The 23,094-nt window shown below is 43.9% G+C and overlaps 1 protein-coding gene across 1 annotated transcript in view; it reads right to left on the bottom strand.

The window, feature by feature from the left end:
• Positions 1-210: 210 nt before the first annotated feature.
• CPM (carboxypeptidase M) overlaps positions 211-23,094 on the bottom strand; it is a 70,654-nt gene continuing 47,770 nt past the window's right edge. Inside the window, exons 4-9 of the mRNA XM_060245055.1 lie at positions 17,380-17,552; positions 13,297-13,481; positions 10,980-11,150; positions 5,969-6,121; positions 2,982-3,130; positions 211-565 (exon numbers count right to left, since the gene is read on the bottom strand). Coding sequence (XP_060101038.1) covers positions 335-565; positions 2,982-3,130; positions 5,969-6,121; positions 10,980-11,150; positions 13,297-13,481; positions 17,380-17,552 — 1,062 coding nt within the window. The 3' untranslated portion in view covers positions 211-334. The remainder of the gene's footprint in view (positions 566-2,981; positions 3,131-5,968; positions 6,122-10,979; positions 11,151-13,296; positions 13,482-17,379; positions 17,553-23,094) is intronic.

Genomic DNA, 23,094 nt, shown 5'->3' on the forward strand with positions numbered 1-23,094 from the left:
GCCACTCTACATACACTGTAATAATCAACAGCAGTTTTCAGTCAAATACCAAGAGCCTTTTTCAAAGGTGCTCATAAGAACAGGAAGTTTTTTCAGACTCCTTCCCAGCCTCTAGCTATAATTTATCAACCGGAAACAAAAATACTTGCTTACCCAAGCACAAGGTCCCTTCCAGTCATGGAGTGAGATTGATTAGAACCTACCGGTATGTAAGGTTATATTGAAATAGCCAAAATTTATTGATTTTCCAGGAAAGACTGCCCAGCTTATTTTAAGTATTTTATATATTCTGATAAAGACAAGTAATTCAAGTACTTTCAAAAGCATGTATAAATTATCTGAAAACTGCATACAAAGTATTAATTGAAATCAAGATGTTAATAGCTGGCTTCAGTGTTGTTGATGCACTTTCAGTATAATGAGGCAGTGTTGGGCATGGTGACACAACCTTTGGTTCAGCAGATACATCAGGCAAAACGAAGTCATAGGTCAGGGCACTGAAGTCCAGTGTGCCATCTGGAACATCCACTATCTGTAGTACTGACTTGTAACCAGGTGCTGTTGCCTAAACACCAACAATTGGGGGGGGGGGGGGAGAAAAGAGAGTGTTTGTAGCTTCATGCTTCAGTCTCATGATGGACATTACACAAACAAAGCTACCTTTTGCCAAGCTGGACCTTCAATTCACACAGGCCAATATTATCTGGTGTAACAGACAGTGACTTTCCAGGTCTCAGCCAGGGATCTTCCTGAGACCTACAGCCTGGGATGCTGAGCAAGCACACCAAATTTTCTTCAGATTGCATAATGCACAGCACACACACTAGAAAGCTGGGGAAATTCCAAACAGGACTGAAGCCACACTGGACTGAAAGGTGCATTTGCAGAGGGGAGTGTGTGTGTGTGAAAATATGATATATTTTACTAAGATTGGCCTTTTCCATTTAATAAAGGGTTATTTCAGAAAAACCACGTGTAGAGGGTAGGTAGGGTTACATAAATTTGTACAATTATAAGAAGAGTTCGGCACTACTGAATCAAAAGTCATTTGCTACATTAATGTGACATTCTGATGGGGGGAGTGTCACCTGTACTAATAACCAGGGATTCTATGAGCTACCATAGGCCCCCTGCCAAAGATTCCCTCTGCCCATCCACCCCCATTATAATTATTCCTATACATATTTACAAGAATCCACCAAGATACACAATTAGAACACAAAAGTTTGCATTTTGAATAAAACTTTGTTGGTCTCAGAGGTGCAAATTGACTCCTACTTTGTTCTATTGCTTCAGACCAACATGGCTGCCCATCTGGATCTATCTACAGAGGTACCCTGTTCATCTTCCTAAACACATGTAATTTTGTACCCTTAATCCCTTGCCTTGTCACACAGCAGGGGACCAGGAAAGGCCTTCTGCTGCTGCCACCACTCTGGTAAGGGTCTGTATGGGAGGGCCCAGAGCACCCAACCACTCCTACTTCTATCTTTCTTATTAGCAAAGTCTTTGAACTGTGACCAAAGAGACTTGAGAACCAGGCAGTGTAACAATAGCAACAGTTTATTTACAGTGCTCAAAAACAATAAGTGGATAATAAAAACTTCTAGTGCAACAGTGAAATTTATAAACAGTAAAGCTTGGTGCAAAAAAAAAAAAAAAGCCCTAACATGACTTGTTAAACACGTCCTTCCCTAACACCAAAACTCACCCCCTGGGTAAGAGATCTCTCCTGCTGCCTTCACTCCTACAGTCTTTTCCAGAGAACCTTTCTTGCAGCCTTTCCAGAGAGATAACAACCCTCCTTTTCAGACAAGCCTTTTATGGTTTCCCTCCCAGGTCCCACCCCTCTTGGGCTAGTTTTTCCCTTCAAAACCTCTTCACCCAATCACAGGGGCAGAAGGGATCCTGAGAGATGTAGGCCCCTATATGTACAACTGGGCAGGCTTCTTCCTGCCCTCTAGGCTACACTAGGCCTGAGATCATGATACCCTCTCTCTTAGTGATCATGTACTAGAGAAATTAATTTCTAGGCTGCAACTCAATAAATAACTAAAATGCCAATAGAAGACACAATCATTGCAGTAAAAGCCTTATGTTAACTGGCTTGGAACACCACTGTAATAACTAGGCTTCCCAATCCCCAGGTCCCAGCGGGGGATCCCCTGGTTTTACAGGCTTCCCCCCTCCCCCAGCCAGCTGGCCGGCGGGGGAAGCCCCTCCCCCACAGCTATTATGCACCTCCATGAACAATTCCCATAGGGAATGATGGGGAATTGATCTGCGGGTATCGGGGGCTCTGGGAGGGCTGTTTTTTGAGGTAGAGGCACCAAATTTTCAGGATAGCATCTAGTGCCTCTCCCCAAAATACCCCCCAAGTTTCAAAAGGATTGGACCAGGGGATCCAATTCTACGAGCCCCAAAAGAAGGTGTCCCTATCTTTCATTATTTTCTATGGAAGGAAGGCTTTTTAAAAGGTGTGCTGTCCTTTTAAATGTGATGGCCAGAACTCCCTTGGAGTTCAATCATGCTTGTCACACCCTTGCTCCTGGCTCTGCCCCCAAAGTCCCCAGATATTTCTTGAATTGGACTTGGCAACCCTAGTAATAACAGGAGGTAAGACAGAATTCCTCAAACATTAGGATAAATCTGGGAACATGGGGAAATCTTCATTCTTAAATTGACCTTTGGACACCATTTCTTTTAAAAAAAAACCCTCAGGATTTTAATGATCACTCCTCAAGGAAGCACTATTGTGAAGTGATTCAAACTCAGTCACAGAAGAGGTTGCTTCTAAATCCACTAATCCACTAATTCTAAATCCACTAATCTTTCAAACAGGCCCATGGAAAGCAATGAGTCTTACAAGGGTCTGCAACTGGAGGAAGAAGCAGCCTACCCCAAAGTATGCATAGAAGTGCTTTAATGTTTGCACACAAATCTTGAGATAGGAGTTCACAGGACCAAAGAAATATACTTACATTAAGTACATGGACCCCAGGCAGAAGCAGAAGATAATATTCTCCATCTCTATTGGTCTTATAAGGACATACATGCCTTCTTCCTGTGGCCTCTACTATTACATCTGCAATAGATTCTCCATACTTATTCAAAACACGCCCTTTTACACCTAAAGACAATATGGGGTGGGGGGAGAAAGTGAGAGACCAATTTCCTTTGTTTTTCAGCTTATGTTGACAAAAAGGTAATGCTTTCTGCTCAGGGCTTTTTTTGGGGGGTGGGGGGGGACGCAGTTCCGGCTGGCGTGGTGTCAGGGGTGTGGCTTAATATGCAAATGAATTCCTGCTGGACTTTTTCTACAAAAAAGTGCCCTGGTTCTGCTACTGAAGTCTAGATGAACTTTTGTCTCCTAATCCAAGACTACAGTGAATGCTGAAACACTTGTTATAAAATATTGAATGAATTTTTACCAAGAAAAGAATTCTTTGGCTAGTTTTTATGGATCAAGAAGGGGGGTTGAATAGGAAATTCACCTTAAGTGTTTCAAGCATAGTAATGGATTTTATGAGGGCATGCTAAAATTCTGCCCAATCCTTCAAGATATAAGCAGAGAAGAAGAGTCTCTTCTCAGGTGGGACCGGAAGAAAGCCTTTGTTCTTCCTGAGGTCTGTAGCATGCTTTGCACTGTAGCCTGTTAACTATGCACTGCACAGTGTAGCATTGCGCAAAAGCCATGATGCAGAAATCATACTTGTATACAGCAGATGTGTGTGTGCTTATAGTGACTGAAGAACAATGTTTTATTGGCTGATATAAAATATATGTGGAATATTAAAAGTCATGTATGTAACTTTTCAAAAGAGTGACAGGTGAGTGTCACCTTTCTCACTTATGGAGAGAACCTGGAAGAGTGAGGGAATGTATATGCACCTCCATGGTTTAGAATTCTTGATTTGAGAGCTTTATCTGAATATCTCACAGTTTATTGGGAATCAAAGAAACAAAATCTTCATTGCCATGCCTTCCTCCCCCCCCACACACACAAAATGGCACAGCCAGGAGATAGTATACCTGTTGTTTGTTTAATGTTTGGATTTTTATCCCACCCTTTCCTGCATGCAGTGCTCAGGGAGGCTCACAAGAGATTTAAAATACAATAGAATAAAACAAAAACATTGTACAGTCCAATAACTTAACAAATTTTAACATACCAAGACAGCTTGTAGGTCTATAAAATGCCCAACGTCAAAAAGGGCAGTGGGAAAATGCCCCCATAATTATTAAATGGGAGGGTAAGCGAAGCAGGGGACAAAAAAAAATGAGACATTTGTCACCTCAACCAAAGCAATGGCCCAGCAGAACATCTCCATTTTTCAGGCCCTGCAGAACTGATGCAAATGCTGCAGGACCCTGATCTCATTCTGAGAGGAATCTATGAGGATAAACAGATGTCCTTAGGTTTGCAGCAGCTGATGTTCAGATGAGCATAGTGCTCTTTGAGGGACGTAGTAGGAGAGGTGATCCTGTAGACATGTAGGTCCCAGACTGCTCAGGGATTTAAAGGTTAGTACCAAAACCTTGAACTGGACTTGGTACTTCACTGGGAGCCAGTGCAGCTGGCAGAGCACTGGTTGGATATGTGCTCCAAGAGGTGTCCCTGTAAGGACATGTGCCACTGCATTTTTAACCAGTTGTAGTTTCTGAGTCAACCTCAAGGGCATCCCAGCATAAAGCAAATTACATTAATCCAACCTGGAGGTGACCATTGCATGGATTGCTGTGGCTAGGTCATGAGGAGGAGAGATGCGGGTTTCTTGGCCACTGTTAGATCCAGTAATAACAATAGCACTGACCCACCTTGGTCAAGGTGTCTCTAGAGGTCATCTGTAAGGGCAACTAGAGCTGTCTTAGTCTGTCCCATAGCCAGGGCAGAACAAGAGCAGTCTCACCACTGCCTCCTTCAAAGCCCCTGGGAACGTCCCTGTGATGATCTCTCACAGGGGGGCCCATATTCTGTCATCACCTGCCTTCACCAGCTGTGACAGACCCAGTTCAAGGGGGCAAGTGGTGAGTATCACAGCATCCAGAATCCTGCCACCTCATCTCAAGAGAGCCAACTGAAATGACCCAAAAATAGGACCTGAAGATGTCCAAGAGGCCTCCAGTTCTCTTACTATATCAATCTTAGCTTGCAAGTCCTGGTGGAGCAACAAGATTTTATCCACAAATTGCCTCACAGCTAATAGCCAATTTACTATCTTTTTTGTTAAAATAGTGTTCTGCTAGTGAAGGATGATAAATGTAGCTGCTAAATCCCTTCTAAAGGAGCTTTCTTACACTACCAGGTATTGTCAATTTTCATATGTCTTTCTTTGGAGAAAATTATTTGTATCTCCAAATATGTACTGTAAGCTTTTCAGATACTTGACTCCAGTGCGGTAGTCATAGTAGCATGCTGGTGCTAAAACAGCAGTCTTGTGGCACCTCAAAGGCTCAACAAATTTACTGCCAGTTTGGTGTAATGGTTAAGAATGGTGGACTCTAATCTGGAGAACCAGGTTTGATTCCCCACTCCTACACATGCAGTTAGCTGGGTGACCCTGAGTCAGTTCTCTCAGAGCTCTCTCAGCCCCACCTACCTCACAGGGTGTCTGTTGTGGGGAAAGGAAGGGAAAGAGACTGTAAATCACTCTGAGACTGCAAGTGAAGGGCAGATTATGAATCCAAACTCCTCGTCTTCTACTATATATGCAGGTTTAAAACTTTCAAACCTGGGCTGCATCCACTATCATTGCACTGTAGCAATGATTTGCCACTGGATCATCTTGCGTAGAGAAGCCACTCTAGTTGCAAATAATCATCACTACACTGCAATGATGGAACAGTATCGAGTGATGTGTGGGTGCAGTCCGTGGACCCAACAGGACAGAAAGTTCTACACACCTCATAAAAGCAGTTTTATAAGATTTATCAAGATAACATCTAGGATCAAGTGCAAACTACTTACCTAGATGAACTTGTTTAACGTACTCAATCAAAGCCATTTTGTTGTCATTCCAGAAGGATGGAAGTTCTTCTGCTGGTGGATATTTACAGCATGATAGTTCCAATGTAATTTCAAAGCACTGTCCCCAAATGTAATTGTAATCCTGCATCCCACCTAAAGTGAATTGTTTCATTATGTAGTTGAAATACCAGTACGAATTAACATTTTCAATAACTTTCCTAAAGTTCTTCCCTAGCTGCCTGATTCACCTATATTGGGCCCAGCCCAGTGTTTCCTGATACTAGTTTCTCCTATGAGCAAACATGTCTGGTGCAAAAGAGCAGGCCAGTGGCATGCCTGCAGGAAAGTCAACTTTGGTTTAATCCTCTACACTGCTGCCACCTTGGCCTGCAGCTACTAGAATCAACCTCCAACTAGGGTTATCAAGTCTAACTCAGAAAATACCTGGGGACTTTGGGGGTGGGGCTGGGAGACTTTGGGGGTGGAGCCAGGAGATTTTCACATTCCCTAAAATAAATAAAAATACAGCCGTGCAGTTCCCCTGAATACAGTCTTCATTTCCTCATTCCCCCAGCAGTTGGTGTAAACACAGTTTGGAAGCTCACACTTTGTGGTCTCACTGGGGCAATTTACTCACCATGGGAGTTGTTGAATGCTGTACACTCAACCAAATTGTTCAGACTAACACAGAGATTATCTCTATTTTACTGTGCAAATGAGTTATGGAGGGGATGTAAAACAAATGGAGGGAGGGGATCCTTCCCTTCCTCACAACAGCCACATTGTTCTGCAGGCTCACCCCATCTCTATTCAGCCTAGCGCCAACGTTTTAAAGGCACACACACCTTTCAAAAAACCCAGCCCTTCCCAAGTCTTCTTAGCCTTCCGAGGTGGAAAGGCACATGGCAGCTGTGGGGGCAGAACTTCCCCCCGTCGGCCAGCTGACTGGGGGTGGGAAGGAGCCTGCAAAAGTGAAGGAACCCCCACTGGGTCCTGGGGATTGGCAAGTCTACTTCCAACACTTGTAGCTAGGCTGGCCTAGAGCGTGTGGTTGGTGGCTACTTTCAGGTGTAGGCATAAAATAATATCAGGTCTTAATTATGCAAATCTGAGGTTACCAGTGGAGAGTCTCTACCCTGCAGCATGGCTGCCTGTATAGTTTTTTAAAATAGTGAAATATGTGAGGCAGTGCCCCCCCCCCAAATACCCGCTCACATGTTTAGCTACCCATCAACAGGTTATGGAAATTGGAAACCAGTGCAGTAGTCATGAGGAGGAAGGGGCTGTGAGGACTTGGTCCCTTCAGTAATTTCCTCAGTGTTCAGCTTTTCTTTTTTTAAGAGTATCTACTAGGGATGGGCATGAACCTCATCACGAACCTACATTCATCATGAAAGTCACCTAGTTCATGGTTCTTGAGCCAAGAATCATGTGATCATGTCTCCCACAAATCTCCTATTAATTGCCTTTTTTTTAAGGAAGTTTCATGCAGTTTGTGAGGTAGACATCCTGGCACCAACCAATTAATAGTCAAAACAATGGGGACTGGACTTCTATAGCCCTTCTGCCGCCCTGAAACACCAATAGCGGCTCTCCAAAGCTCAACAGGTAGCTCTGGCTACCAGCAAGAGAGCTCCCATACTGTTCCATGGGAGCAGAATGGATATGTACCCCCAAGCCCAGCTCACATGCAGCTCTTTTTACTTGGCAGCAGGCAGTTAAGCAGAGATAGAGTTTGATGCCTCTAGCTTGTGTGTGTGTGCGTGTGTGCGGGGAGGGGGGTGTTCAGTACACTTCTGAATCTGTGGCTGTGATTTTCCAAGAGAGCACTTTCCTGGGGGGCACCTGCGGGGGGGGGGGCTACTTGGCCCTCCACAGCCAATCATCACCGAAGTTGGAGGGAAGGTAGAGGTCCTTTGGAGAGGTCCTTTGCAAGCTTGATGCCTCTAGTTTGCAGGGGATCTGTTCAACACACTCCTGACTCTGTGGCTGTAATTTCCCCAGAGAGCACTTTTGGGGGGGGTGTATTTGTTTTTGGGGGGCAATAACTCAGTCCCCTTTATAGCCAATCCTCACCAAACTTGGAGAGCAAGTAAAGGGAGGTCAGCTAGAGATTGGTGTAGTGGTTAAGAATGGTGGACTCTAATCTGGAGAACCAGGTTTGATTCCCCACTCCTACACATGCAGTTAGCATGTGTTTGACATCTGTAGCTTGCGGGGGGGGGGGGGGCATTCTACCACATCATGAACCTCACAAAATTAACCAGTTCAGTAAACAGGAATATTCATGAGATCCCCACAAACCATGAACCTCCATTATCCAGATTCATGCTCATCCCTAGTATCCACCTTTTTATTTGTGAAGCTATAAAGAAAAAAAATGTGCAGCTAATATATTCTACCCAGTTTCTAATTAAACAGTAATTGTCTCTCAGGTCCCACTTTTAAAAGTGCAAAGATATTTAATATCTTTATTAAACAGGCATTAACAGGCATTTAAACATTTTAAGCTGCTACAAGTATTCAAGTTCAGGCTGTTCTTCATTTAGTATACAATGTAAGACCATTGGGCCATCTATTTATTTGTCAATTTTGACTGGAAGTGAGTTTCCACGGCCTCTGGCAGAGGGTGTGGCATCTCTGGCATCACAACCTGAGTTCCAAGAGGAGATTCTAGGGGCGTTCTGTGTGCAAAGCAGCTGCTCTGAGCCATGGGCCTTCCCTCCTTCCACTGATACTGCAAACACACATACAATATATCCTTAGACTTCCCCCTGCAAACATACACCACCACGAAACTTCTCTCCGTGGTCAGTTTGTTTGTATTTTGATTAGCAACCATAATGTAAGATGACTTTCCTTAGCATGCTGATTGTATGCAAGAGATTCAAGGTACACATAATTTCTCCTGAGCCCCTATTAATATAAACTGGAGCTGGCATTCACATACATTGAGTCCTATTAGTTTAAGTGGTGCAGGAAAGAGGTATATGGCTGTTTTACTTCCAGTTATCTTGGGATTTGATATAGTGGTTTTAAAACATTTAAGTGAATATCAAAATAATTATCCATTGTGAAACAAAGAGGGAAATTTAGATTTCTATTGAAACAAAATTTAGGGATACATCTCTAACAAAACACAATTGCTTAATTTTTGCACAAAGAACTCTGAAGGCAAGAAGACAGTGTGAGGAAGTTGGAAAATGAGGAATTCTGATGTGACTGGCATTTGAGATAGAAGGCAGCAACAGAAGGCCCATACATAGGGACCTTTTCTGGCTAGTGGGTGTGACGGAAAGCTAGGGGTTAACCATAAACTGAAGACGCACAGGGCCTGTGTCAGGTGACCTGAGGGTGGGGGCAAAGGGCTCAGAGCTCTCAGGGAGGGAAAGTAGTGGAGTGACAGAAACTGCCAGAAGGGCTGAGAGGGCAGCTGATCCTGTGAAGGAGCTTGAGGCGGAGACGGGGAAGTCTTCCAGAGACTGCAAGCTCGACAAAACCAGCCAAGAGGGCTGTGTGTGTGAGTCAGTTAAGACCTGAACGGTCACAAACACCTATAGACGACTCTGAAGATCTAGTGAGGTGGTTGAGGGAGTGGATGTGGGTCTGAGACACCAAGAGGGCTGAGAGGAGAGACTCCAGTCGAGGGGTGAGACTTGACACATCAATCCCAAGAGGCCAGACCTTGGCTAGAGGTGGAGAGTGAGTTATAGGGAAACTGTGGACTGTGTAACTGTGAGAGACTCCAAGAAAGTAAAAGTGATTGTAAAGCCTGAAACAACTGAGCAACGTATTAGCCTGTGTAAATATCTCCCATATCCCCAGTTTAAGACTTTGTGTTACAATAAATCTGTGGTTTAAGTTAAAGTTCTCGAGAGCCTATATTATTTGGAAAGAGCAAACAAAACTGCTGTGGTCCCATAGAAACAAAACAAAGTAAAATACCCCGAAGAGACTGAAATAAAGAGATCCAGTGAGGCCGTGAGGCGGGCGCTGCTATAGTGGGCTACATTGCTGTAAAAGGAACATGGCATATATGCCTTCTTCCAGGCTATGATGCTAAAGCTGACAGCATAATGGCTGAAGGTGGATGTACATCTTGGGGCTCTCATGAGGAAATGAGTGGGAAATTGAATAGTTCCACTTCACCTCTTCCTGTAGGCATCAGGCCATACCAAGCCTGATTATGAAGAAGTAAGGTTTTTGTAAAAAGGGTAAAGGTAGTCCCCTCATTTCCAACTGTGGGGTGACATCATTTTCACGATGTTTTCATGGCAGACTTCTTACTGGGTGGTTTGCCATTGCCTTCTCCAGTCATTTACACTTTACCCCCAGCAAGTAAGAAGGTTTTTGTAGGAGATACTAAAAAGTATATTTGAGTTTCTCTCACATGATAATGTGCAGAAATGTTATTGTGGAACAGAATAGAGACATCAAGTTGAATGCATATTTTAGCCAGCCATAGGTTTTAATTTAACAAATTACTAAGCAATTTAAGCACTCTTGAAGCATTCTGTTATACTTCTTTGCGTGCACTTACTACAGCGGGCAAAATTTCAAAGTAAAAGCAATTACTATATTTACTATATTTTCAAAGCTATACAATGGCAAATTATTGTAAGGCAAAAGGGCACCATAGCAGGAGTTTCAAAATGCAAATGGATGTATCTTCTCGTATTGTACAATCCCCTCAATAATGAATTTTAGACTCATTTCTGCATTTTTACCCAAAAGTTGGTCTAGTAAGGGTTAGCCTACTGATCTAAAGTATTAAAGAGAGAGAGCTACACAGACTTTGAGATCTGTGTTACAGTATTTTAAAAAGCAGAAGTCTGTCAGGCATTTTTCAGATCATGCAAGCAAACAAACAAAAACTGCTGATAGCATTTAAGAACTACAGAGGAAGCTCTTATAGAGATATTTGTGAATTTCCTGCATTGTGCATGGGGTTGGACTAGATTAATCTGGATGTCCTTTCCAATTCTATGATTCTGACAGAGGGAATTCTTACCTTCCACCTTGTACCATGCAAAACCATTTGTAATGCCATCTGGAAAGTAATCTCCAATTCCACATTCTTTCCCACTATGCATTGTAGCATGGCTCATAGAGTATGTTTTTGCAAGGTGCACAAAAACATCATTATCCAGAGTTTTGCTAATTCCATCTGAAGTGATAGTAACTGTAGAAAGATGATCACAGTAAACATTTTTAAATATTTATATACTGTGTGCACACATATTTCAACAGTAGTATTGTTTGCATTACGCAACCATAAATAAAGTCTTCGCCATCACTATAAATTCAGTGTAAGGATTGTTAGAATGTGCAAGAAAATTCCTCAGTTTGTTTGTAGCTTGCCACATTTACAATCCTGGCTGCCACTGCAAATTTCCCCTCACCATTCAAAGACCATTGAGGTGCACGAAGGGGGAAAGTGCCACTACTCTGAAATTGACTGGTGCTGTGGTCTGCCTTGTTGGCTGCTGGGGTGTTGGTTGCTGATGTAACATAGACTTCCTAACGTAAATGTAGAAGAGGTATACAGACTTGTACTTTTCTGGTCATCATCCTGTCTGGGACACCTTATGTACACATGTGTATACTTTCTCTTCTTGTAGAAGTCTCTTACCACTCTCAACAATTGTTGATATAATAAATCATTAAAAGCCTAAAATAATATGTGGAAGGGTGTGTGTGTGTGTGAGAGAGAGAGAGTGAGAATGAGAGAGAGAGACCAAAGTCTTGAAATACATATAGGAGGAGGAGGAAGAGGAGGAGGAGGTTTACAATCTCCTTTCCCTTCCTCTCCCCACATCAGAAACCCTCTGAGTTAGGTGGGGCTGAGAGAGCTCTTTCAAGAACTGCTGTTGGGAAAGCAGCTCTTTCAAGAGCTGTGATTAGGGTTGCCAAGTCCAATTCAAGAAATACCTGGGGACTTTGGGGGTGGAGCCAGGAGACTTTGGGGGTGGAGCCAGGAGCAAGGGTGTGACAAGCATAATTGAACTCCAAGGGAGTTCTGGCCATCACATTTAAAGAGACAGCACACCTTTTTAAATGCCTTCCTTCCATAGGAAATAATGAAGGATAGGGGCACCTTCTTTTGGGGCTCATAGCATTGGACCCCCTGGTCCAATCATTTTGAAATTTTGGAAGTATTTTGGGGAGAGGCACTAGATGCTATACTGAAAATTTGATGTCTCTACCTCAAAAAACAGCCCCCCCAGAGCCCCCAATACCTCCAGATCAATTCCCCATTATACTCTATGAGAATCGATCTCCACATAGGAAATAATGAAGTGCCCAGCAGACATTTCCCTCCCTTTCCCCCCCCCCCCCATTTCTGGCAACTGAAACGAGGGATTGGCATCTCTACTCACGAGTTGCTGCCAACTTCTTCAAAGTAACACAGACACACCATCCCAAGAGGAAGCCTTTCCAATCAGAGACTGAAGCCTCCAGAGGTGGAAAGTCACATGGTGGCTGTGGGGGCGGGGCTTCCCCCTGCCAGCCAGCTGACTGGGGGCGGGAAGGAGCCTGGGAAAGCGGAAGAACCCCCGCTGGGACTTGAGGATTGGCAAGCCTAGCTGTGATTGACCCAAGGTCACTTAGCAGGTGCATGTAGAGGAGTGGGGAATCAAACCCAGTTCTCCCAGATTATAGTCCGCACACCTAACCACTACATCAAACTGACTCTGCACTAGACTACGTTATGTCAATATACCATTGTAACAATAGGTGTAGCATGTTTTCTGAATTCCCAGCTTTCATTGGAAAAAAGTAATTCTCTAGTAATTTCCCTTTGTAAATATGTGCTTTTCCCCTCAAAACTCTTCAAGCGAAGAAGCTAGAGATTTGCTTTTTAAAAATGAAAGCTGTGTGATACCTACCTTTACAGTATACCAATATAACAGCGTACTGATATTCTAGTGTCAATTTTAATAAATGAAAAAGTTCCCCCCCCAGGTGGAGCAGAGGGATTACTGTCATAGGGACAGGAAAAATGACTCCCATGTGGGCCAGTAAATTTGAATTTATGGACCCACATAGCTGCCATCCATGCTTTACTGCAATCTTCCCCAAAACTTCAAAACAAAGCAGGTTTGAGAAAGATCAGAAGGAAAGATGAGGTGCATGAACACACCTCAGAGGTGTATGAACACAACAAAATGCTATGGGGAAGAAAAAACCCTGCTTCTTCCAAAAGCATTGACTTCAGGGGATATAACCTGCATTGAAAACCCCTTAGTCTAACCTGCATGCATTTCATGCAACATCACCCAGGAACCTCTGATAAATTTATTTCAGTTCTACAAGTTTTAGCTTACCAGAATTGCCATTATCAAAAGGATAACTAGCAACTAGCGCTCCACCATGTAGATTGGCAGAGAGGACAAATGTTTCAGTCTTTATCCAGTCCATCACTGCTTGAGTCTCTGGTTGGATTGTATTAGAATTACTGATGAAGCCATCTGGAAAATTCCTGTTCAGATCTGCCCCATTACTATTGTACCTTAAAGAGATACAATTATTGTTATTTAAACATCTCTAAGACATTTGCATTCAAGCGAATTGTTTTAAGACTGAAGCTGTTTGTAATCGGGGACCGTGCCTCTTTCAGAATGCCTCTAGCATACTGCTGGCAACTCAGACATTGTTAAACTATCTATTAGGATGGCATGCCTTTCTTTGGTATCAAAACGTCGATGGCCACAAATACTTTAGAAACTATCTCATAAGGAAATCTTTGATATCAACATGGGAAAAAAAATAAGGCCTCAAATTTATGTGAAGATTCCAAAATTCTAGAAAGGCTGCAGGTCCCGATAATATCCCTGGTTGTGTAGTAAAGGAATGTGCAGGGCAGTTAGCCGGGGTGTGGACTGAGATTTTCAATCGTTCTTTGTCACAATCCATTGTTCCCACTTGTTTGAAGGCTTCCCTTATTGTCCCAATACCAAAGAGGACGCCAGCAAAGGTTTTAAATGACTATAGGCCAGTGGCCTTGACTTCTGTTATAATGAAGTGTTTTGAACAATTAGTTCGAAAATATATTATTTCCTGCCTTCCTGTTATTTTTGATGAATATCAGTTTGCTTACAGGAAAAATAGATCTACTGAGGATGCTGTTAATACTGTTCTTTATACTGCTTTATCGCATTTGGATAAAAAGGGGACGTATGTTAGAATGTTGATTGTAGATTTTAGTTCTGCTTTTAATACAATATCACCCCATAGATTGTTGTTTAAGCTTAAAGATTTGAAGCTGTCGGACTCTATATGTGAGTGGATTTTGAATTTTTTGTCAGGTCGTTCACAAAGGGTTAAAATGGATGGATATATTTCCTCCGTGAAGATCTTAAATACTGGCACCCCTCAGGGATGTGTCTTGAGTCCACTTCTTTTCACTATTTACACGTCTGATTGTGTTTCTAGCAGTCTGAGTAACAAAATCGTTAAGTATGCAGATGATACAACGTTGGTAGGGCTCATCTCTGAGGATGATGAGTCTGCGTATAGGAGGGAAGTTCAACAGCTGTCCCTTTGGTGTAAAGTAAATAATCTTATTTTTAATATAAATAAAACGAAGGAAATTATAGTGGATTACAGGAAGAATAGTTTGGACATCCAGCCGTTGTTTATTGATGGTGTTATGGTAGAACAGGTGACAGAATGGAAGTTTCTGGGAATTACCATGAAACAGGATCTAACATGGGGGGCAAATACTTTAGCTCTAGAGAAAAAGGCCCAGCAACGACTATACTACTTAAGACTCTTAAGATCACTACAACTGTCAGGGAGTCTGCTGGTTGCCTTTTATCGTAGTTCCATTGAGAGCATTTTATCTTATTGCCTCTGCGCGTGGTTTGGGAGCTGCACGGAAGCAGAGAGAAGGGTGCTCCAAAGAGTGACGAGAAGAGCACAAAAGATTTGTGGATGTTCTCTCCCCTCATTGGTGGATCTGTATAATATGGGATGTAAAAGGAAGATACAAATGATCCTAAGGGACCCTTCACATCTGGGCTATTTGCTATTTGAGATCTTACCGTCAGGTAGACGATATAGAGTGTTGAAGGCTAGGACAAACAGATTTAAGGACAGTTTCTATCCAAGTGCTGTGGTTAGGCTAAATGCAGGGTTATGAAGGATTATCTGTTTTAGATATATTTAAATGGTTTAAATGGTTTTATGAATGTTTATCTGTTTTAGATGTATTTAAATGGTTTTAATGGTTTAAATGGTTTTAGATGTATTTAAATGGTATGAATATGAATATGTGTGTTTGATGTGTTGGTATGTTTTGTGGAAGAGCACCTCATTTCGTTGCTCTCTTTTTGTTGAGAACAATGACAATAAATTTATCTATCTATCTATCTATCTATCTAAAAATCTGTCTCTCCTGTAGAAGCATTCACTCAACCTAGTCTATTTGACCCTAAGAAAATACTCAGATATGAAAAACTACTGGGAAAAGATGGTATGTTGAAGTCAAATAATGAGTTGAAGAAACAAGATATAAATTTGGATTGGTGGGCAAGAATGCAAATTGAATTTAGATATGCCAAAGATAAACCTCAAGGATTCTATATAGAGCAATCACCCTTTAATAAGCTACTGTATGACTCAAATGAAAAATTTTTAAAAATGTACTCCTTTTTGTTGCAGATAAAAATGGAAGATGGAGTAGTTAGACTGTATGGTTAAATGGGCACAAAATATAGATTATACTAGAGAGCTTAATCAATGGTCGCAAATATGGAAAATTAATATGAAAATAACAGTCAGTAGCACTTAAAAATTATGTAAAATGTTTTATAGATGGTATATTACTTCAGAGAAATTAGCTAAATGTATCTGGGAATGTCTAATGATTGTTGGAAATGTAAATGCCATATAGATAGTTTTTTTCATGCTTGGTGGTCCTGTAAAAATGCTATAATTTATTAGAAAATGGTACATGAATTGCTTCAGAAAATATTGTTGATGTCAATAACTTTTAAACCAACATTATTTCTTTTGAATATTATGTCTGAGGTAACAGATAAAAAAGCTAAGCATTTGATTTTACATATAGTTACGGCTGCCAGAATAACATATGCTAAATATTGGAAGAAGACATAAGTACCTACAAAAGAAGAACTTTTAGAAAAAATCTTGGAAATAGTAGAAATGGACATACTGGCTGATACTCTGAAAGAATAAAGTAAGCAAAACATAAAAGAACTTTGGGCACCATTTTTTGAACAGACTAGAACAAATTATTGAATATACAAATTTAGGTATCATGATGTGTATTAGATTCTAGAACAAATTAACTGTACTCATAAAAAAATGCTACAAATATTAAGGTAATATATCATCAAAAGTATGATAACGAATACTTCCTCTAAGCTGTGGAGTCTTATGAGCAAAAATTCTACTTTGTGAGCTACTGCATAAATTAGTTTGCTTTGGAGCCATCTTTCCTAAGCTAAGACAAAAATGTGTGAGACAGAGGCTACAATCTGTGAGCTAGCTCACACTAACTCAGCTTATAGGGAACACTGATGATAACAGACTTACAGACATTAAGGTAGATACTCTATTGTGAACTGGATTTACAAAATGAGAAAGTGTAATAGTAGAATTCAGGGCTTTTTTTGAAGAGGAATGCACAGGAACGCAGTTCCGGCTGGCTTGGTGTCAGGGGTGTGGCCTAATATGTATATGATTTCCTGCTGGGCTTTTTCTACAAAAAGCCATATGTGAAACAATGGTGACATCATGGGATGTGGCCTAACATGCAAATGAGTTCCTGCTGGGCTTTTTATACCAAAAAAGCCCTGGTAGAAATGCTTATAGATGTTATTTTAAATTCACTATTTTTATCCCCCTTTCCCCCTCTCACTATCCTTTCCCTGGTATTTTACCCTGAAAAGTCAATTTTAAAAATAAAAAAAAGAAAAAAGACATTATTTTCTTATTCTGAAGGTATATTAATTTTAGTTAACGATCTGGTTAATATAACGGAAGCTTTAACAGTGAATTTATAATACAAATATGCCTACAGGCAACTGAACAAACAACTCTGTGAATTATAGCTACTATGTATAATATATACTTACAAAGTTCCACAACTTTTTCAGTAACAAAGATAACACCGCAATAGATGTGAACCTGTAGCAAAACTAAGAAAAGTCCTAGCCATGTAATATAGCAAAACAGCTTCCACAAGGGCTCCCAGATTGACAAGCATCCAGATAAAAGTCCATTTTATGGTGAATCTTCTTCAGGAATTATTCGTAGTTCATCCCCCTCTGGAGTAATATCCTCTTGTTTTAAATTTTACATTCATAAAAGGAGCAAGCATTTAAAATTATGTTGATATGATGTGAAGCCTACTGACTCTAACAATGCTGTCAAATTCCTACCTGCCCTCTAAAGTGTAACAGCCAGGATTTTTTGTTGCTTCAAATCCATCAGGGTTCATTGAAGGCATGATATGTATCCGGGTGCTATCAATCAGCTTTGTAATTACAGGGTCATGATGATAACTGGTCACCAGAAAGTCTATCAAATGGAGCAGCAGTTCCCGCCCAACTACCTGTGTTAAGAAACAAACAGTTGTGTTTTTAAATGCAACTGACAACAAGGAGCACAGACTGCAGTTGCCTTGAGGTGCAAAGATAATAAATACATAATGTATATATACTGCAAAGCTTTATGCTCTCAAAATAAGTGAACAAATTTAATGGATCATATTCCTAGTCTGGTCAGGAAAAAATATGATGGTCAAAGACATGGGTAGTCCTAGCCAATGGACAACAGGGGCAGCTATCGCAGGTTCCACTCTTGGGGGAAGCACTGCACACAGCCTCACTCCATATTCCCCCAGGGAAGAAGAGCAGGCTCCTGTAGCTGTTTGCACCTGCCATGTCTGGGGTTCAGGCAGATGGCTTCTGGTAGCAGCAATGGCTCCCACCCAGTTTACAAGTGGTGAGGGCCATTCCTTATTTGGTCCCAGTGGGGGGGTGTGCACCAGTGGGGTGGCACTGATTCTGGAGTTCCTTCCTGGACTTTTGTCCAAGGACTCAGAATCACCCAGAGATCACTTTTCTGGTGACTTTAAGCTAAACTGTGTGGATATCTGACTGGGCTGTTTCACAGTGAAAGCTCCAGCCAAAGTGCTCATTGTCCCAGCAGTACCACTGACATGAAAAAGTGAACATTTCTGTCTATAAACACAAACACCTGGCAGTAGGGTTTTTGTTCTGTTTTGTTTAAATTACTGTGCTGCAGGGTGGGAGTACCACTAATACTCCTGTAGCTATATTTGTGGCCAGTCTGGCTTACATGTTACAGTCACCACATCATAATGGGCACACACTCCTATGGCAGCAGATGACCTAAACACATTGTACAGAGACAGCATTCATAGTAGAACGGTCTGTTTTAGTTAGCAGTAACTTTCAACAGGCATTACATTCCAGTGTACGAGATTATTAGATTTCCGCAACTACTGCCTATACAAACATTGCTTTGACTACTTAGGGGGTATAACTGAGAGTGGGCACCTCACAATGTATCCAAGTATGTGGGCATTTTCTAAAGCAAGCACATTATAACATATTGCTGTATTGCATCTACTAGTTTGTTACATTCCACTCCACACAGCTGTCCCAGACTTTGTACCAGTTCATACTTAAAATCTCCCTAATTGGAATTCTGTAGGCATCCTACAAATTCTGTCCTTCAGCTGCCAAAAGATATGATTTGGTTTCTGGGATAACAATCAAAGGAGACTTACTGAGAGAACTGGGAAAGCATATTCTTCTTCTTAATGTAAAACTGGTCACAGGCAAAAGAAGGCTGCATACCTATAATGTTCTTTAAATCATCATTTGTGCATTCACACTGAGTGGCATTTATGATGACCTATCCCAGTTCCCTCTCTCAGAGGCAAGAATTTCCCTTCATTTTTCTCTCCCTTTCTAACTGAGCAGCCTTATTTATTTTCTTCTTTTGTGAAGAACAATGGCTGTCTCACCCAGTCACTGTATGATATTTTGCTGCTGGAACATGAAGGAAGGGACAAGGTCTCCATCTTTAACTTAAACTACTGAAATAGCACTCAAGAAATTTCTTAAAGTTTGAAAATAGCAAAATATTTTATTCAACATAGAGGGGAAGGTCAGGTGAAATCAAGTGTAAAAAGTCTGAGGTAATGAATTCTGAGGTAAATCAGTACAGGCACAGACTACAGTTCATATTTTAAACAACTGAGAGTTTCTTAAGCTTTTCACAGTGTCTTATTTATTTAAGTTGAGAAACTTCTGTTTCAGTGTTTCCTAAACACTCCAGTATACTTTCCTGAGCATATCTGGCTCTTTTGGTTTCCAGATAGTCTGTATGTGGAATATTCTGTCCAGCACCCAAATTCATTCACTAAACACACCAGTAGTCTTCTTGAGGTTTCCTCCCTGACTTTTCAGGATTTAAAAGGCAGTTTCTAAACACATCTGACTAGAGATCACTCCACTCCTCAGAGCTATCTTCCCTTTCCAATTGGTAGAGAAATTCTTTTTTCACTAGAAGATCTATCCCTTTTTCTGCCCCAAATGGGAGTCTTCACCTAACTACCTACTCCTGCCAATCTTCCCAATATTCCATCTGTGTTAAACTGTTCTCTGCCAGGGCTAAGCACAAACCCTGTCAGCACTTAATCCTTCTATGTCAGGGCTAGACTCAGACTCTGTCAGTATTAGAATCTTCTCAGTCACGGATGAATTCAGATAGCCATTTCTTCAGCATTCAGCTCTCAAGTCTTCCTCTGTTCAACTGATGCTAACTAATTAAATTCCTTGGAGGACCCTGTCACTCAAGGCTCTGTCACTCTGTAAGGAATTAACCTTTCACAATCAATTACCTGTTTACACAGCACTTATCCATCACAGCTTTGTACCACCAAACAGCTACAACCCAAAGCCAAATTAAACATGATGGAGAACTCGTGGCCATTGCACTTTAAAGTAATATTAAAATGCCTCAAGGGACCAATCCTGATGGGACCTGAAGATCAGAGCTCTCCCCCTATCAACATCCCATGCCTTTGCTGTCAAGTCTGCTATGAATTACTCAATACCTGTATTAAGTTTGGTTCTGAAGTGAAGGAGTCTGGGTACTTTACAGTGTACACCGATTGCTGCTAGCTCACTTTCCTGCCCCCTCACTAGAGAGGCCTTTGTTGTGTAGTCTGCTTTGAAATGCTAACATGTGAATAAGATAAGGGCGCCTTCCCAGCCTTGCTCTCTGTGGGAGAGGCTTCGGCCTGGGAACGAAGGGAGTAGCATCCTAGTGCGAAAATGTGTTGCATAGATTACCCCCACCGTAGGAATTCCTTTCATCTATACCTTAAATGCTGGTTTAGAGCCTATGTATTTTAGTCCTTCAATCTCTGCCATGGTCTCTAGTTCTGTTTACAATAAACTTGTTACTCTGTTTCACCAAGAGACTCGTTATTGAATTCAGCCGACTTGTCATTTTGAAGGACTCCCCTATCTTGGAGTTCAACCTTTCCGGCAACTGAAAAGGCGATGTCCGAACAGTCTCCGGAGAACGGAGAACTCCCAACCAGAGTGGAGGGGGCCGAGACACCCTGGCACATCCATACGGCCAGAAGGACCGCGGCCTCCCCTCCCCAGTTTCAGCTGGTGGTGACCCCACGGCAATACCAGCCAAGGACCTCCACCACGCTGATGGATCAAGCCCCGATCCGACGGGAGGCGATCATGACCCGCCACACCAAGCGGGTCCAACTGGCCGAGGCCGCCGCCGCCAACCCGGGCGAGACGAGCGAAGGCGCCGGAGCTGCGGGGACTCAAGACCCCGGGAGTGGAGGCGAAGGGGCCGAGTGCGGAGCGGATGACGGAGGGGCGAGACCCAAGGACCAGACCGATGAGGATTACGAAACGTTTCGGGCGATGGTCCGCAGGGAGATTGACGGGGCGGTGAGAGACCTCAAGGACCAGATGCAGACCCTGACCGCGCAGCTGGGCAGAGCGCTGGGGGTGACCGGGGCTCGCCAGCAGCAGCCAGCCCCGGCGGGTCCGCGGGGACCCCCGGCTCAACCGGGCCCTGCCGCCCCTCCACCCGGAGCGGCCCCGCAAGCCCCAGCGGCGCCCCCTCCTGCCCCGGTCAGACAAAGAGACCTGGGGGGAGGCCGGGAGCTGGACGCCACGTTTGATGGAGACCCGGAGGAAGTGAACTACTTCGCGATCCAGGCGAACAGCTACATGTACTACTGGGGGGACCTATTCCCCGATGAGATGAGCCGCGTGGACTACCTCGGGTCGAAGCTGCGGGGCGCAGCAAAGAAGTGGTATGTGAGCCTATGCGAAACTAACAGCCCGGTCCTCCACTTCGTAAACACCTTCGTGCAAGCCCTACTGACCCAATACGAGGACCCCCTGCAAGAAGCCCGAGCGCTGGCGGCACTGCGGAACATGAAGCAAGGGGCCCGATCCATCCGAGAGTACGCGGCCGACTTCCAGGCCAACGCCGCCCGGGCTCGGAATTGGAACGAGGTGATGAAGATCGAGCACTTCACCAATGGGCTGAACCCGAGCATCCTGGATAGGGCGCTCACGCAAGCCAGCCCCGATACCCTGGTGGGGTGGATTCCGCTGGCGGGGGAGGTGGAGACCAACCTGAAACGAGTGGCAATGCTGCGCCAAGCACTAGCCGCCGGCAGGGGAACGCCGAAAGCAGCCCCCGGGAAGGCTGAGCCACCTAAAGTCAAGAAGCCGGCGGCGGCTGCTCCGGGGGGGCCCCGACGTTGTTTCCGGTGTGGGGACCCCAACCATCTGGCCTCCGGCTGCCCCCAACCAGCCACCGGGGCTGCCCCACCGCAGGGAGCCACCCGCCCGGGCACCCCCGGCCCCAAAAAGACCACCGGCCGCCCTAAGGATGCGGCGAAGGGCAGCGCGCTCCTAGTGCAAGAGGACCTGCAGGAGGAGGAGGTGCGTCTGTCCGAGGAGCTGGCCGAGCTGGCGTGGGAAGAGGAGCCGGCGGGAAACGACGCCGACCTGCTTTGAACGGTGCCAGCCAGCAGGTCGACCGGGAGGAGGCACCACTAACGGTGAGACCCACGGGAAGGTTGTACTTTATAGTGGTCAAATTGTTGAACCCAAAGCTAAAAAGGTTCCTACAGATCCGGGCCCTCATAGACTCGGGCTGTAATAGAGAGCTGATCTCCCCCAAGGTGGTGGAGGCTCTGGGGTTGGAACGCTTTCAACTGCCCCACCCCATGCACTTTGAACAGATGGATGAGTCAGTAATGGGGGGGGAACCCTGCACGCAAGAGACTGAGCCGTGCCCCCTGGGGATTGAGGACCACTGGGACTCAGAGACGTTTGTGATCGCGCCCGCCTGCGGCTACCCCGTGGTCCTGGGAGTGGGGTGGTTGGAGAAGCACGAGCCTCTCATCCGCTGGAGAGCCCAGACCATCAGATTTCCCGACCCAAGTTGCAGCCAGCACCTTTGGCAAGCGGCATGGGGGCCACGAGCGCCAACCGCTCGGGAGAGGGCGTGCGTCCTGGTGGAAGAGGTGCACCATGTCCCGGACGCCTACTGCGACCTAATGGAAGTGTTTAGTGAACGGGAGGCCAACCAGCTACCCCCCCACAGGAGCACAGACTGTGCGATAGAACTGATCCCCGGGGAAAGCCTTCCCAGGGCCAAACTCTACCAAATGGGGTGGGCTGAGAAGAAGGAGTTGCGTAAATTTCTAGACCTGAACTTGAAAAGGGGGTTCATCAGACCCGCGACGGCCCCCCACGCGGCCCCCGTGTTGTTTAGAAAGAAGAAGGACAACAGCCTTAGGCTTTGCACTGACTTTCGCGGGATTAACGCGATTTCCATGTCAAACGCCTACCCCATCCCCCTCATCAAAGACCTGCTAAGCACGGTGGCGGGGGGGGAAATTTTCACAAAGCTTGACCTGCGGGACGCGTACTTCCGAGTGCGCATCAAAGAGGGGGATGAGTGGAAAACGGCGTTCAACACACCGATGGGACAATTTGAATACTTGGTCATGCCGTTTGGATTGCAAGGGGCACCGGGGGTGTTCATGAATTTCATAAATGATG

Source organism: Heteronotia binoei, chromosome 8 (assembly GCF_032191835.1).
Source record: "Heteronotia binoei isolate CCM8104 ecotype False Entrance Well chromosome 8, APGP_CSIRO_Hbin_v1, whole genome shotgun sequence".
Taxonomy (NCBI): domain Eukaryota; kingdom Metazoa; phylum Chordata; class Lepidosauria; order Squamata; family Gekkonidae; genus Heteronotia; species Heteronotia binoei.